At 33.9% G+C, this 18,330-nt stretch overlaps 1 protein-coding gene across 3 annotated transcripts in view; it reads left to right on the top strand.

The window, feature by feature from the left end:
* Positions 1-18,330, top strand: part of FBXL17 (F-box and leucine rich repeat protein 17) — a 307,633-nt gene that overhangs the window by 186,185 nt on the left and 103,118 nt on the right. For all 3 annotated transcript variants that reach the window (XR_008574640.1, XM_054809505.1, XM_054809506.1), the window contains exon 7: positions 12,669-12,745. Coding sequence is in view for 2 of the 3 variants with exons in the window: in XM_054809505.1 (XP_054665480.1) it covers positions 12,669-12,745 (77 nt within the window). In the remaining variant the exon portion in view is untranslated. The remainder of the gene's footprint in view (positions 1-12,668; positions 12,746-18,330) is intronic.

Here is an 18,330-nt window from a genome sequence, read left to right as displayed (position 1 = left end):
ACATGACTGGTGACAGCCAGAGTTATAGATACTGTTAGTCTGTTTGGGTCTATAATAGATTAATGTAATCTCAGGAAAGGATATGGTGTTGGTTTTCCTCTGACATGCAACCTGTATTCTTCATGATCTGCTACTTCAGCTGGTTGCTCCACTTAGTAGAAACAGATCTAGGTTAAGTCTCACTGCTTTCCCAAACCCCATCACAGAGTAAGTAAATTTATTCAGTAGATTAGAGGGGATGGAGTTAGCTTGAAGATGCCCAGACCTTATTTCATCATGATGATGAAAAAAGTCATGTCTTGAGGTGTTTAGGATACGATGATTAATTCTGCCAGAGCCACACAAACAAGTCAAACAGGAGAGGATGATCACATTAAAATCAATGGAGGAGAAAGATCTCAAGTCAAATGAGCTCTGCTTACTGATACTCCTCTTGGTTTTGCTACGAGTCAAATAATCAGAGCTTCTGTCATGATTTTCTCAACAAAACCAGTAGAGATACTGAAAAGTTTAGCCACATATGTGAAGTATTCATCCTGATGTAAAACGGAAATAATAAGTGAACTATTTTCTAAACCTACGATTAAACCCAAAGTTGCTAAAATCAAAAAAGGCATTAGGATTCCACTTATTAATGGAGTTACTTTAGTGAAAACTTCATAAATGCAATTGTGTAACTGACTAGAATGTGAATATGAAGAGTCTGACTCTGCTTTTTGTGGCACGATTTGGTAGTTGTTTATTTGTTTTAGAAGAAACTAGTATCTTATCTTTAAGTGGTTGAATAATTCTAATTTTGTAGCAATAAGAAACAGATTTAGCATGCTATATCACTACCTATATGTTTCCTGGTATGTCCGAGACCAACAGTAAGTAAAACATGTTTCCATAAGTACATATGATGCTAATTAATAAAGGAAATATTTTAAGATCTTGTCAACACTGAAGTAACCAGTAGTGGAGGTAATTAAACCTGTCATCAAGCCAGTTTGAAAGCCTAATACTGTTTCTGGCCACATCACAGAGAATCTTTACCTGGAGTTACAGATTCAAAACTACTTGCCACGACAAAGAAATTTGCATTTGTGATTCATGGAGAAATGTGATTTTTCTTCCATGGGGAGAATCATTCTCTCTAAACCAGACTTACCCTACGTACCTGATGCTGAAAGTAACAAGTACCAGACAAAAAATCAAATGGAAGCAATGCAACTTTCAATCTAATGTGAACACATTGCCTGTGCTTTGTGAATTGCCTTGGCTCCCATTCACCTCCTGATGGAACTCCAGTCCTGCACTCAGAAAACAAGTTTTCAGTGCTCCTGTATATTTTGGGATCTAAAGAGAAATAGAAACTCAAATTTACCCATGTCTGTCTTAGATACAGGCAGGTTAGTCAGAATACAAAGCAGGCTTTTATCCAGATGACAGTTTGAATTTATAATATGTTACTGGACTATGTTTAGCAATGAGTAGCAAACTCCTTTATGTGTTCTCCCAATAATCTGGGAATTACTTGAGGCTTCCATGTGAACCTTGAAAACTAGTAATTTAATCAGAACTAAGAGAATGAGAGCATAATCTTTTCCAATTACCTTTGTCAGTATAACCTGTGAATATCTTAGTACACGGTGGATGCTACTGAAAACAATGTGTCCTCTGACACAGAGTTTATTCTTAAAGTACAGAATGTGCTTATGTTATTTTAGAGATTTCTTCTTACAGTTTTTCTGATGAGGTACAGCAAATATAGCAGCAGCCACAGAAATTCTGAACACAACAGATGTCAGAACAACTGGCAAACAGTATCTGCTTTGAATTAATTTCTTAATATACTGAAACATTGTTTTGAATGGTGGACATTTGCTCCAGCTGACCATCAGCATGCTTCTGCTGTCTGGGTTGCTTAGCTGCCTGGAAATAAAAGTGCAAAGTGAGCTTATGTCTTCTTAGTACTAGTCTTTCTGTGATTTCTGAAAGTTGCACATATGGAAAATATGTAACATGTTCCTGACCCCCACTGTTTCTATCAAGCGCATACACTAGTTACTTTGCTTTTCCCCATCTTCCCTGGTGACTGAAGAAATGTGTCTGTTTTATACAGAAATGACTTCTTACACAGAGAGACTGGCAATTCCAGCTCTGTTGGACCAGGTTTAAGTGACTGCCAAGTTTTATAGCTAATACTAACGTGGTAACACTATCCTTTCCTTGGAAAGCTTCAACCATCAGCAATGTTTATTACTTTAGTGCAATGTATTGAGAATGAAAAGGTATATCTTTAAAGCTGTGAATGAAATAAATGTGGCTTGCTCTCACCCTTATTTAAATATATTACTAAGGAAAGTAGGGAAAGACAGATCTGCAGTTAAGTGATTTCTTAGATTTTTTTTATATTTTATTAATAATACTTTATTAAATATTCTGTGAAATGATAGTTACATATAATGATTTATGTATACATCACAGAATTCTTGTCTGAGTTCTCCAGAGAGGCAAAAATACAACCCATGGAAATTTTCTTGGCTTTTTGAATATGTAGATTTTAATTGACTACATAATTTCTAATGGTTTAGACAGTTGCACCCTTCTGGGTCCAGTTGGATCAATTTAAGAAATCATTTGAAGCCGTTTCTGATTGTCTTGCAGCAGAACATAATAATCAGTGTCATAGCTGAGACGTCATTAGGGAATTAGATGACTTTCTGTTCTGTTTCAGTGCAAAGTTAGCTGAGGCTTGCCGGAAAGACATCTAAACTTAGACGGTCAAGATTTAGAATATTTACATCAATGAACAGAGAAACTCAGCTAGAAGATGATATGAACTGTTGGGTGTGATGGTTTGTTAAATGTTTGTGACAGATTGGGAAGAAAAGATTATCCAACTCATAAAATTTCAGTCAAAATCCTTCTACTTCTTAAGTTTTTTTCTCTTGTTTTGGGTGGCAATTTATTATATTTTAAGAACTAATAAGACAACACTGTCTGCAGATGCAAGTGCAGGCAGATAAAACTAAGTGATGTTTCTTTTACAAAAATATAAACAATGCTATGATGCACCAAATATAAATAATTACCAGCATGTTTGATGCCCTAACAAAATCAGAAAAAAAGTTTCTTCACTTAAATCTTAAAGCATCTGTCATCACATTATTTAAAGCTAATTTATAATCTTCTTGTGCTTTGGGACTTCTGAATTCTGCAAAGATATTCAAAGTGCCAAAACTTGTTTCTGTTCTGCATAACTGTCTGGGAAACTGCATTTTTTGTGAGATTCAAAGTGGTCACAGGATCAACCTTCAGGCTCAGTTAATAAAGCCAATTTTTACAAACGGCATACATGCCATGTAAAATGCAAGTCCTTGATTTAGGTATAATACCTCTTAAGGTTTAGTTTTAGTTTACAGATTTTAACTATGAATTAAGCTACCTGTTGAAACTTTTTGAGTTTTACCTACAACAGCAATTTAGGCTAATTTTATGATTGATTTTTGGTGATACTTTAAATCAGGAATACAAACGTACATCTCCTTCATTTCATTGTGTTTGTAGTTGCTCAGTTATGAATTTTCCAGCTACTGAAAACGACCATGTTTTCTCACCACAGTTTAAAAGGACACAGTACATCCTAGTATTCTGTCTAGCCAGGTTGTTTTCCAGTAAGATTACACGAAAAGTTGTTCTGTTAAGTACTTTTAAGAATTGAATAATATTAGGTGAAGTTCATACACTATTAGGTGGTATTACAATCTATATTTACAGAATATAAGTGGTAATCTACTAAGATTATGGCACATAGAAAGAAATACTGCTCTTTCAATTTCTAATAAATATATTTGCTAGAATCTTGTCTGAGTGAAAAGGAGGCAATTTTACTTCATACAAAGCACACACAGTACCATCAAGCTTTTTTTTGTTGCTTTCTCTGAGCAGTGTACCAGTATTAGAAATGCTAGCCAGGCAGAGTTATGGAAAGGAATTCATAATCATTTCATGAAGAGATTTTGAAATTTGCCTTTAACCTTTAAGCTTTTTTTTTTTTTTTTTTTTTTTTGGTAAAGTCATTGCTATCTCAGTGAATTCTTTGTAGGTTAAAGTGAAGTTTCTAAGAACCTTGGCATTCTATCAAGATTTATATAGCACTTCATGGCGAATCAAGACATTTAAGATTTTAGTAGGCATGGAGGTTTTTTTTCTCAGCTAAAATTGGTATACTAAAAAATTTCTGGTAATGTATGATGTATGAAATATACAAAATTTCACATACAAGCTTTGCTGTGGTGCTGCCCTTTGAGTGAGACCTTAGCATACTTGCCTTGCATGAGAACTGTAGAATTCAGTTATTGCTCACATTCTTTGATCTCTCTTCTTTATAGCATTTGTCAAAAAATGCACTGAGCTTGATTTTTTCTTTCATCAGTTTTAATAACATCAGCAGCATTAAATTAATGTAAAAGATCTACCAATTTGCTCTAATTCTTAAAGTATAAAGAGAATTGGACCCCAAATCAATTCCAAAGATACATGAATTATGATGAGTACTGAATTTTTTTTTTTTCCTCTTTGATTATCTTGGGTCTTCTTCTGCTCTGCCATCAGTTTGTAGGAGCAGAAATTCTCTACAAACTTGAATGTCCTTCAGCGGTAGAGGAGGAAGATCAGATCTGATGATCAAGCTGTTTTGCAGAAAGCTTCCTTATGTCCTGTAAAGACGACTTTACTTTTTTTACTGTCTAATGAAAGAGATTACCTCTCCCTGTAAACCTTGTTCATCTTGTATAAATTAGATCATGATAACTCTTAACAATACTATTGCTTGTAAGAATAGGGTTGAGAATCTTTATCAAACTTCACAGGAAATGAGCCTTTACTGATATTTAATCACCTCTGTTTACAATGAAAAAAAAAAAATAGAATTAGAATTAGAGCCCAGCAGTAGGGTTCCCATTTCTTATTTTTACTATTAAACTTCCAAGTTTCCTTTTTTTGGAGGAAAGCATATTTTGCATATAATAAAAACAAATGGATATGAATACTCTTACTCTATATACTAAACCTTAATGGGATGGCATAAGACTACTTTTAAAAAAAACCCCAAGAGTCTATCAAAACCAAGGCCATTGTAACTCCAGGAAAAATCTTGAGGCCTGAAGCATGTAAATATAGTCTATAAAAGTCCATGAAGAAGTAAAGCTACCCCTGCTCAAAGCCCAGTCTTTCCATGCAAGAAATGGTACAACTGTGCCGTTGTATGCCCTTGTGTGATTTGTACTGGGAGAGAGAGTTATAGCAATACTTCAGGCTTTCCTGCTCTTGAATGTCTCTTCCCCTTTGCACTCCTTCTAAATTGCAGCATGTGGAATGGTCTGTCTCTGAACTTCTTTCCATGTGCAGCATCAATTACTAATCATTTCAACTAAAGATTCAGCCAGAATACACATTCAGCATCTGAATGTCACCACACCATCTCTGTACACTGCAGTACATTTTATGTAAATTAAAATGAGGCAGTGGGACCTCTAGCATTTTGTTTCAGTTTATAAGGATTTGCTTATGTACATAGATACAGCACTTCAATAGATGCAATCTGCCAACTCCTGATCCTGTCTATAGGTACTGTGCAGTCATTATTTTCTAGATCTATACATTTTTGCATTTGCAAGTAGAGAACATTATGATAGTTACCTTTACGCTTGTTTAGGAAAAGCCATCATAACATTAACTGTGTGAAAATGCAACACGTATGAAAGCACCGTAATATAACCGAGTAATCCACCTGTATCATATCTGTAAAGGAAATTCTTTACCAGTTTTCTGGAAAGGCACAACTGAAAGTTCAGGAAGGATGCCATTATTTGTTTGTATAATACAAAACATAATACTGGCTAAGAAATGTGCATTGGCTTGCTAGTTGTTAACAGTTCCATGGTTTTGCTTACGAAAGTAGACAAGTTGCCACAATGGATTTAAGAAACTGTATTGGAAGTGCTGTATAATTTTTTAAATTTTTTTAAATCTCAAATCTGAGTTCCAAAATATTTCAAAGTTCTTAAAAATTAAGAGATACCATTCGTCTTCCAGAATTTAGCATGATTAGCTGTGGAAAATCAGATCCATGAGGGTTTTAGAATAAAATTATTTTTCATAGTTATTTCTGTTAAATCCATTATGATACCTAGTTCCTCCAAGTCAGAAAGGAACAAAAGGCCACCTGGAATACTACTACATGTAAATGTCAGATAGAGGAATTAAACAATTTGCTAAATCTCTCCTTTTTTTGGCTTAATTGCTTGCTGGATTTACTTACAGTCAGGGTAACAGGAATTATAAAGGCATTTAATTTTAGATAAGAGCTACTGATAAATATTTGAAAATAGATATTTATTCCTGAAAAACAGGGCATAATAACTTAAGCACAGTGCTGATTAATTTATCTGTGTAGCTTTCTGGAGCTTGCTTGCATCTGACTAGCTCAGAGCACAAGCAGACATTGTGGGACATGTCTGCTCTTACCTCTGTAGTTTGTGAGTTCCAGTGTAAAAAAACCAGCTTATCTGTTTTGCTGTGCTATAAGTGCCAAAAACTGTTGGTAAACCTGATTTTAAATTACACTGATTTTCAAAAGAATATCTTCCTGCTAATCAGAACTTAATGACTGCCCTAAGATAATTGCTGTTAACTTGTATAACTAGTAACACTGCGTATTGGCTCCAGAGAAAAAGTGCTTTTCAAGTGCAGTTTGTGCTTTTAATTGAAAGTCTTACCCTTTTTTGGGTAACCCTGTTTTACTGGGTCTGTGATTAATATTGTTTCTTAGAGATGCAGTTCTTGGTGTTCTAATTAAAAACAATTATGAAATACATATTTTGAATGTGATTGGAATATTAAAATGGCAGTAAAAACTGTGTACCAGGATAACTGAAAGACAAGTAAAAACATACCTCTTATTAGTATAAAGTATTAGAATACAAATATATTGAAATAAATATGCCGTTCATAATGTAAATAAAATTATCAATTAAAGAGAATTCTGAACCAAGAATATGTATCCATCAGCATGTGAAGTTCATTATTTATTGTTATGAGGTTTTACAAGAGTTTATAGTTCTCTCAGTAAAACGTTAGTCCTTTCACTGTTTTAGCCTCCAAATTATTCCTTCGGAGTGCAGAAGGCCTCAGATTACATCAATTCTTAATACTCTGTATGTGCTTCTGTGGTAAGAGGTTTTGTTATGGGAGAGACTTGGTTATTATATTGCATTATTGCCTTCCATAGGAATGTTTAGTCATGAAAACCAATGACTGTGAGTATTATTTTATGCACAGCTACTATTTTCTGCCTGAATTTAACCTTTGAAACACTAATTTTTGAGGAGCTCCATATATTTATTTGTGAAAGGTTTCTGGTTTTGCATTGTATATTTTAGTGTTCTTGTTCTTTTCAAGCTCTCTTTGTGTTCCCAGTAGTGGTCTTGGATATGTTTTGAAGGATAGTAAGGTGTTCACTTCATTGCTTAGAGACAAATGTATGCCAGTCAAATACAAAGAAGCCATGTAAACAGTCTGATGTTCATTTTGAATCTTACCAAGGGAGTGTGTTAATGTTTTGGGTTTTTTAGACCTCTGTGGTGAGTGAAACTCCCTCGAATTGTGATCTCTCAACCAGTATATGGCAGCTCCAATTAGCTTCATTCGGGGCTGAAGAGCATCTTAGACTGTAACAAGGTCTCCCAGGACCACTTATACCACAAATACTGTAGTCATATTTTCTCATTAGTTCCTTTCGGTTGTCACAAACACGATTTTCCAATGGTTTTAGAATTAGACCAAAACCATAAACGCTGTGTATGTAGATAGAAAAGAAAATTATTTTTCATAACTCAAGGATCTTTTATATCTTTTTTTACAGGTAGAAGCTTGCACAGTTTTATTCATTAACCTTAAGCTTTAAGTGAAAGAATGTAGGGATCAGTTGGCTAAGAGAAGAAAATCACAGGGGTTTGAATGACTTATCTTCTAATTTGTCTTTTTTTTTTTTTTTTGTTAAGCTCTTATGTTTCACATTACATCATGTGAAGTCAGAAACCTTGACGTTGTGAATTCATTGCACAGATTTATATGTGGGAGCCATCAAGATGATGGGCCTAAATTTGAAGTTATCAGTAGACATATCTAGATCTCAGACTTGTGGTTTGTTACTTTTGAAGAAGAGGCTTGTTTGCAGAGGAGCTTTATGCTAGTAAATCTTTGTACACTTAAGTAATTTTTCTGCTCGTGTTTACTGACCAGGTGGGAAAAGGAGTATATGCAAGTACATGTTAGTAGATAATTTTCCATAGTTTCTGCAACCCAAATTGAGAGTTTTTTCCTGATATTAATTGCTGGAATGTTAGCAACATCATAGTTATATCCATTTCTTGAGATTTGTTTAGCTTTTCAAGTAGGAAGATATTTTTAGAAATTAAAACAGTAATTTTTGTTAGTCTCTGAACATAATGACTTTCGGGATGTTAGAATGTTGATGTCTTCAACATCACACTGCTGAGCAAGCTCTAGTTATCTTACAAACATTTGTCATCTCATAACTCTGTTTTGTATTAGCAGTAGGTAGGTACAGTTTTAGTTACATTCTTGGCTTCTGAGATATTGTTTGATTGGTTTGTTTATGTAAAATCAACTTCTGCTCTTTGCCTTTTTTTTTCTTTTTGTTCCTGATTGCACTGTGCATTTCATAGTGTGTGATATTAATTTCTTACTTTTAGAGTCAAACGCAATAAAACTGAATTGCACATCAGTCTGTCAGAGAACAGCATTCATCAAATATTGAGTAGATCTAGGGAAAGCTTCACATAAGAATTTGTCAGATCATATTTTCAGGTTTAATGAATAAGCAGTTTCTTCCTAAAATAAGTATTTCAAGTTGTATGTTTTGATATTTTCATGTCTTACATGGTTCTAAATAATACTAATTTACACAGTAAGAACTGAAAAGATTTTAGCTTTGGCCAGCTCTGATCCAGACTTGTATATTATCAAAGCTCTAATTATAGTCTTATTTCTTTATTCCTTGGCTAATGAACTGTTGTCTCATTTTTGATAATAAGCTATTTTGAGTGTGAAAATTACTTTTCTTCCTGGAAGAATGTTTATATTTTAGTACCTTTGGAGAAAAAATGTAAAAGAAATATCTGTGTCCCTGTAACTTTCACTATTTCATCTAGATGTTCCATGTGTATTTGTTCTTAAAATTAGTAGGATGAGCTGTTAAAAGCCGGTTCAGTAACCTTGGGTTAAGAGACTTAAAGAGATCTTCTGTCTGCCTTGGCACACAGCTGTTGCTACCATGTCCAAGAGGCATCATATTAGCTCCCTGACAAAGAGGGGTTAGTCCCCAAGTTTTTCAGGGCTCATTTATCTGTTTTACTCACTTCTGTCATTTGCTACTGCTTTAAATAATACTTTGCTTCTCTTACTTACCGGTATTATGCTGATGTATTTAAGGTTAGGCCTCTCTGTTGTGTAATTCAGCAACATTGTAAATATAAAAACTTCCAAAGATAGATGTGGCAATAATCTGATACAATTTTGATGGATTATTACAGCAGAATTAACATGACTTGATCCTTGCTTTCTACAAAAGGTTAATTTAATTTTGTTCTTTTAACCTTTTTCTTTGCTGCCATGTTTAACAAAGATTAAAAGGTAAAAGTAATAAATACACAACTACTCTTATTTTTCCTTACATTGTAAAGAAATTGTTGTTACTAACAGTTACGTATTGTGTGACCTTCTCCAGAACAGAGGCTATTGAGGCCATATAAAGTGTTTCTTCTCTCTCTGCAAGTTGATTTACAATGGGATGATCTATAAAAAGGATAATAGAAATTAAAACTGAAATTAGATTGACTTATGCAAGTTATAGAAGGCAGACCAAAAAATTATAAATTGAATATTTAAGCTATATTTAATTTTTTTTTCTCCAAACTATATGTGTCATTATCTCATTATTTTAGATGTTAAGTGATTTTAATATTAAAAAAAAAAAATAATGATGCAGTCAAAGGTACATTTTTTTACTTTCTTTTTCTCTTTAATGGAAATAGCTAAAGACTGTAAAGGTTTTCTTTTCCCATTAGGAGGAAGTGAACAGTATTTCATTTAGACTCCTAGATGTCACTAAGAGCAGGATTGGAGTCACTCAAGCCACTTGAAAAAACTTTAACCCTTAGAAGTGGTGCTATCTGGAAGGATTAAAGGATATAATTATACAGGCCACACAGGCAAATACTTTTGTTCTTTGCTCCTGGAATCAAGTGACTGACTGCATCTAAAATTTCTTCTCAAACACTGCATTTCCAGCACTCTTTATTTGTTTAGACAAGCTTGTAAATGTATACTGGCACACTTATGGGAGGGGTGACAGAAACGACATCTTCCTTTCTTCACAGTTGAACCAATTTTGTTTGAAGACAGAGAATGGCCAACATCCTGAGATTTAAGTATACATGGATGCTGAAGTACGCAGATATGTCTGTGTACAGATAATACAAATTTGACTGATTGATTGAAAATTTGTGTAACTGAAGTTGTAAGGAAAATTAAGTAGTCTTTTAAGTCATCTTGACTGTCTTGTGGTATTGACACTGATTACTATATTGTATTTTCGATCAATTTATTGACTCTCAGTGAAAATTATCAGAAATAATTTGAAAACTGTAGAGTCATTAGATAAAATTTTTGAAATATTTTTCTAGGTTCAGAATTTTTATCCAAGGTAAGAACTGTCTCATAATCTCAGTACTCTTCTAAATTATATAGAATCATAGAATCACAGAAATGTTTTGGTTGGAAAAGACCTGTAAGATCATCAAATCCAACCTTAACCTAGCACTGCTAGGTTTAATAAAAGCTTATTTTAACTGCAGTGCCCTGAAATGTCTAGTGAACATATTGCCTAATAAAATACAGGATAATTATTTTCTACTTATTCATATTACTAATATTAGCAATCAAATCTCATTATTAGGAAGTATTTTTCTAGAACAAAAAATAGAAAATCTTTTGCATGGCCTAGTTGATCTCAATAAGCCAGTTAACAAAGATGACTATCTTTTCAAAATCATGTCTTAGAGGAACAGAAGTTTTCCATGTACATAGAATGTGTTTAATGCTCTAAATCGTACCTGATTTTTAGGAAAATAACCTGATGAAAATATAATTCTGAGGTTAGATTATATTAAAAAGCATAGTCCTGGTGTAACTTCTAAAAGAAAAAATAACAGTTATGCTTGCTAATTTGCTTAGCAGAGAAGTTGTGGGTTTAAACAAGTATAGAAATATTAGGCTCTCAGTTTTCAAGGTTTGAAAATGTGTAATAGTGGTAAAGGAACTATGATTAAGGTACTCTTGTCAGAGGCATGCGGTTTTATTAGTAGTAGATTTTCATTCTAGATTTTAGAAGAAGGAAGCTGAAAAGGGACAAACAGATAGGGCTATCATTCAGTTATTTTGTTATTTTAAGCTACAGGAATTAGGTGGTTGCTTTTAAAACCTAAAATTGGCAGCATGAACAGTTAAATCAGACTGGGAGATAATCTGGTGGTGGTGGTAAGTGGAGGAAAAAGGTCCCTGAGGGTGTAGGTGTATTTTCCAAAAGTTATGACAAATTTAGCAATACCTATTTCTTTCAAAATTGGCAAGTAATTTAATTTTGTGTATTGTAGGAGGGTTGATTTAAGAGGCAGAGTAGATGATTGGGTAATTGATGTGAAAATTAAAGAGGAATATATTGGATCAGAAGAAATTCTTACGATTTATCCTGTAAAATACACCTCTAAAAATGTCTGTAGAGAATAGCACAGTAATCATGTTAGCTAATCTAATGAAGAGTGGTGCATTTTACATTAATGGAACTGAAAATATATTTTATGAACTATATTTTTGAGTGATACACTATAAACAATGCAGTTGTAAACATAACATTACTAAAGACTTGGTCGCAACTATATAATAAACTCTTGTTTTACAAGACAATTTTAGTTTTCATATTTTCTCACAAGAAATCAAACAAGCAGATTAACAGAAAAACACGTTTCATTGCAAATTCATCTTAGTTGTGACAAGGCAAACAAATGAGCTGTCTTCTCATCTATACAAGGTTCTCTAGCAACATATTGGAACACCAATGGCAGGTAGCATTTCATGAACTGATGAATGCTGACTCCTGCAGTAAGCACTGAAGAAATAGAAACATGAATTTAAAATTACATTTTCTTATCTTTTGTCCTCATTACAGTGCATTTATAGTTCTTCCCTTGAAGAAAACTCTCAAAGCTTAAATCTTGCAATAGAAACTTTCCAAAGTTACACAGTAATAAAGAAATGTAGATTCATATTTGTATTATTTTCCAAAGGACTTGTCTGTATATATTTCAAGCAACTCACATATTCAAAGACTTTGGCGAATATTGATATAAAAGCATTTAATGTAAAATAATGTTTTTCTCCAGTGTATACATGTAGCCATATGCATTTTCAGTGAATTGTATGGAACAATTCACAAAATGAAGAAATTGAGATACAGTACATTACACTTGTGGATTGTGCTCTTGCTATTTAAAAATGATCTACTGTCTTTTAACTGTGATTTTACTGTATGTGTCTTCCAGATGTGTGGAGGTGATTGCCAAAGAAGGACGGAACCTGAAAGAGCTGTATTTAGTATCCTGTAAGATCACTGACCATGGTATGTGATATACCTATATCTTTGTTTTTGTGAAAGCTCTACTACCTTTGCACAGGGACTCTTACAAAAGTGTTGGAAATGTATAGATAAAATTTTTTAGAACCTTTATCCATAAAAATATGAAATGTACAAAAAACGTTTGACATGCTTAAAAAGCTCTGTGGTTAGAAGTATGAAAATCAGTGTACATATGTGCTGCAAATTGTTCCTTATAGAATTGACAATTACTGGGAAAACTGGGTAGTACCCTTTGAATTGTCCTGGAGACCAGGAAAGCATTTGAGAGAAAATCCAAAAATACATGTGCATTTCTAGATGCTTTAAAAGCATAACTAACTATGACTGTGAATTGATTGCCTATTGTAGGCCATAAAATTTGCATGAAATTGATGAACCCTTAAAAAGACTGTTATGATAAAATAGAGAGAAACACCTTAGGAACTCGGCTTTCTGTCTGGTAGGCCACATACAGAGACAGAATTTGTGTTTGGAATAGGAAGACTTCTAGCAGAGTGTGTTTGCAGAGGCTGCTTTATTTGATCTTGTTTTGGTGTGGTTTTTTTCAAATAAGATACTGACCTCAAATAAGACGCTTATTTCTGCAATAAGGCCAAATTCTCAAATGCCTGTCTCCCACTTACACGCCTAAATTTCAGTAGGATTTACAAACTGTGTCTTTGAGATGTTTTCTGATTATTTTGTTTCTCGTTCACTCTTTTTTTTATTTTAACTTTTTACTCCATAACTTTTATAAAGAATTACTATGTCAAAGTGATAAATTACCTTTCCAGTGGTCACAAACTCATTCATTTTCCCCTTCAGATTTTGCACTTCTCTGGGGTTTGCATGGGTGCATTCAAGGGTATGTTGGTCTGCATGGTCTGCAGAGTACAGCTCGCCTCATGTCCACAGTATCTGAACATGAGCTCACAATACAGCTGTAGCACTTGTGGGAGTTCTGGGACATGGCAGAGGAGGGGCAGCGTGGACCTATACCACCATTTTCTCTGGTCTGCAGTTGTTTGTACTTCCATGTGCAGAACAGATCTTGCCCAAGTTGAAAACAGATTTTCTTGGCTTGATACCACTTGGCCAAGATGAATTTGTGAATTTGTGAAATAGGAACTGTCTGCTGGAAATTCAGGGAGGGGAATTGTCTGTAGAACATAAAGTGACAATGAAGGTGCTTCTTTTCACTACTATGGTGCAGGACCTCAGTTGGAAGTGAGACTGTCCATTTGTGTATTACAGATCTACTAGCTGTACTTTTGTCCCTTCTGATTCCCACTACCCACATAGAAAGAACTATTGTGAGAATAATGGAATCCACATCTTGAAGATCAACCATTTCTTGAACTGATTTCACCCTTCAGTGGCTGTAGTTATTGAGAGGAAAACAGGATTACTGCCAAAAGTAGGGAAACACACACTGTGAAACTGAAGAAAAGAAACTGAGGATAAGGAAAGTCTTGCTTATGAAAGAATGGAGAGAGAGAAGAGGAAGCATCCATGGCTTGGATGATGAAAAGTGGGAAGTGTGTTTTATAGAATGAATGAACGGAGAATATATGTATAGTTTGGATGATTAGCAATCAGTCATCCAACCTGAGCTTCTATTGACTTCTGTGTACTATGGCTCATCTCTCACTAATGTGTTGGATTCTGTAGTCATTCAACATTATTGCAGTCAGTTACTGGGACTTTGAGAACGTTTTCAGTTGATGGTGTTGATACTAGGGTTTAGTATTCACTTAAAAATTTGTCTATGCTAATAAGGAGCAGTAAGACATCCAGCAAAACAGCTGTGATACTGACTGATTTTTGATACATTATTAAGACTAATTGATTGTCATTATAATCTTCAGCATATCACAGCATGCCAGCCTGACAAATATATTCATCTGCTTGTGATACCTGAGCTGAAAATGCAAAGTAAACTGTAGCAAAGTAGACTTTATAAGCATAATTTATGCTTTGTAAGGAAGTCAAAACTTTGCCTTAGATTGAAAATGTGATAGCAAATGAATATTAATTAGGTTAACAAGAGTGTTGCAGGGTGGAGCCAGGCTTCTCCCTTTTTCTTTCTTCCTTTTTCATTTATTTCCTAGTACTTCAGTGGAAGACCTTCCTACATTTGTTTGTGATGCTGTTAAGTTAAAAAAGTGAGCTCCTTACAGTGCTGCGAGCTCAGTTTGTTGTTGAACTTCCTTTATCAAAGAAGCTGCTTCTCTTCTGCAATGGGAAAAGAGCAGCCGTTCTTTTCCTCAGAGGCTTTCCAAGTTCTTATGCCTTCTGCATCTTTCTATTTGTGGGAAGTAGAGGAAATCAGCTGAGAAGTATGTGCCTGACTTCATTCAGGTGGTCTCCTGTGGTCTTACCAAGACTTACAACTTCACATGCATAGTTGTTCAGGCTCCACCAAGAAGCAAGTAAGTAGTGTCTGAAGCTCTGTGAGCGCGTCGGAGCATACAGCCCTATGCAACTGTGCTTTTTTTGTTTGATAACCTTGAGGGTGAAACACATGAATGTCCTTGCTTTGGAATTGAAAATATTGATGCCAATTTTAAATGGTAACTGTACACGTTTTCACTGGGTTTTTAAAACATACCTAGAGCTGCTAACCAGATTTTTTGCAGCTTGATGGAGTACAGATGCAGGATTTTAAAAGCCCTCTTTGAAACTGTTCAACAACAATTTTTGATGCTACTGCAGTTAGCAGAGTTTGACCTCTGGGACAAGATCATAATTGCTTAGCAATTCAACTGGAAAAAAATAAGTAGTAATGCTAATTTCCAATAAAATTTGTAATCATTTCAGACATAAAATAAGTAATAATTGCAGTAAATAAAATAATTACTGCAAAACCTGTTATTAATTGCCCTGCAATTAATGCTGTAGGTATATACCTGTGAGATAATTTCATGTACTCTAGCAAAGACTGTGAAGTGTGAACTTCATCATTTTATTAATTTCATTCTTTTGTTTTCTGATTTCTACAAGAAGACATTATGCAAAACTACCAGAAATACATGCCTATATGCAATTAGTATTTTTAAAACACACTAAAATGCTAAATTTTGAAACCTAAAACATTAATTAAAACCCCCTATGCCCTGATACTGTAGCATGACTTTCTGTGACATTTTGCTGCCCAGAAAATGATTTGTTATTTTATAGAAAAAGACAGAAGAGGATTCAAAGAGGAATTGATGTGTACATCTTAAGAGTTAACTTGTGAGAAAAAAAAAGAATATCTTGCTGTACTTCATGTTACATTACAAAATAGTTAATTTTTTGTATACAAAAAAGTACATTTTGTTTACGTCTGAAAAATTTATAGAATTTTATCTTTATGTTTGTCCAGTGTAATTTTCAAAAATTCCATTTTTAATGAATTATGTTTGTTACAGTGTAACATGCTAGGATGCTGAAAATGAGTTTAACAGTTTCTTTACATCCAGCACATTGTTAAATGCTAAATAATCACCAGAGTTTACCTAGATTGACAGGAGAGACTAAATTAGTATAATCTTTGAGATAAACACCTGTTTGCCTAAGAACAGAGGCAGAGTGAAGTTAAAGCTGCCATCAGTTCTTCGTATCATTTTACCCTTTTGTTAAACAGTCATGAATTAAACATGGATTGTCAGTGTTATCTTTGAATTTCCTGCCTTTTGTCACAATCTTAACTTTACTTAAACATAGGAGATTTTGTATTTAAGCTTTTACTAAGAACTATTAAGAAAGCTAGGCTTTCTCAACTGTGGGGAGACTGTGTGTCAAATGAATTAGGTTGATGTGAAGATGTAGAGCGGTGAGCTAGGGCAGCAAGCACACAGAGAATTGTGTAACTGTCTTTTCAATTTTATGCTCTAGTTCTGGATTTTATTGATATCCTTAGTGCTGGGAGTTTGTTTTAAGTAAATTATTATTTATAAAGTTTGTAATGGTGCAGAGTGCTATTCACTCTGAAACACAAAAGTGAGATTTTGTGTTCAAAGATGAAAAGATTTGATGAAACTAGCCTGTAAAACAGGACTAGATGTTTTAAGGTCTGAGCTTGCAGTAGTGTTAAGTGTAAATTTACTAAGAATTACTAAAAAACGCATTCTTACCAGTAGTAAAGGATAAAAGTCTCTAATGCTTTACTTCCACTTTAGAAAAGTAGTCAGACCAGTGTTTTTTGTCTGTATGAGCAGAAAGTCATTTCAAGGCAAGCTTTAAATTGTGGGCTTCTACGAAGAGAAAAAAGAAAAACAAAAAACCCCAAACCAAGCCAGACACCACCATTCACCCCCCAAAAAAACCCAAAACACAACTTTTGAAAAAAGTTTGGAAGGGAGTGTTGAAAATCAGCACTTTGTACAGCCGTGCGGTGATAAATCACTTAAGAAATTTCTGAAAAATCAAAGTACCCAAACTGTCATTAATTGAGTGCGGTTAGCACATTTTGGGGAATATGTTTATCTCATAACGATTCCTGTCAAGCAACCTGCAGAATATGGCAGTTGTCTCGATAGCTGTCTTGGAGAATTTCCATTACCTATTAGTTCTGGATTTTGCCTAACTTAAAAAGTCTCTATTTCTAGCTGTAGAGTAATTGCATAAAGCTTTTAAGGTGAAATGCTTGGCACAAGGACCTGAGATGAACGGTGGTATTTTGCTGATACCTTTAGAATTCTGAATATTGAAAAAGACCGCTCTAAATATGTAGCCTTTTTGTTTTCTAAAATTGTTAGTATTCCTTTTTCATATTGCCTCTTTCACTATTTATTGATATATTTAGTGTCTCTGAGGACACATGATTTTTTTTAAAAGGTTTTTCTTCTATGAGGATGTTTGCTGAAGCAAAAAATTAGTTTCAGCAAACTATACTTGGATTATATAGTTTTTATTTTAAAATGTTATAGATCGGGCATAGCTGTTACAAGTAGATGTCTGGAGGAATTAGATAATATATGCACTGAGTCAAGTCCAACTGTCACAAGACAAAACATAATTCTAAGTTGCATTTTTTTCTTCACAATTGGATTATGGATTCTTTTCTGAGAAGTGAGATACAACTAACAATGTTAAAATAGTTTTCCGAGAGGCTGTTAAACTTTAATGTTTTAAAATTTAGGGTACATATGCTGTCTATTTTAAAATAGAATGTTTTAATTATCAGGGGATCAGGTCTTCCTACTGAATAACACAGATAAATCCCGTGAGAGTAGCTTGAGTTTTCTCTCTAATATTTAGCATTTGTCATGTAAATCATAAAGAATAAGCATACTGTGCGTATTTCCTCACAAAAGAATGTTTCGTTTCTGCTTCTCACTTTGATTAGCAAGTCTAATGCTTGATCTCACTAAAACTATTTCTTTCCTAATTTTAGCTTTTTAAAATTATTTTTAAAACACCATGTCTTTTGTACAGTATTACTCAGAAGGGAAATACATTTTTGTGGGATAAATGCAACACTTATGGATAGACAGAATTAAACAGATGATAGTAAATGCATTTTTGAGTTAAAAAGATTTCATCTTCATACATTACTGGTTTGCAATCTCTTCCTTAATTTATATCATTTAAAGAAATATAGC

The sequence above is a fragment of the Grus americana genome, chromosome Z (assembly GCF_028858705.1).
Source record: "Grus americana isolate bGruAme1 chromosome Z, bGruAme1.mat, whole genome shotgun sequence".
NCBI classification, from domain to species: Eukaryota; Metazoa; Chordata; class Aves; order Gruiformes; family Gruidae; genus Grus; species Grus americana.
Note: the sequence above shows the minus strand (reverse complement) of the source record. Positions and strands in the feature narration are given on the sequence as shown.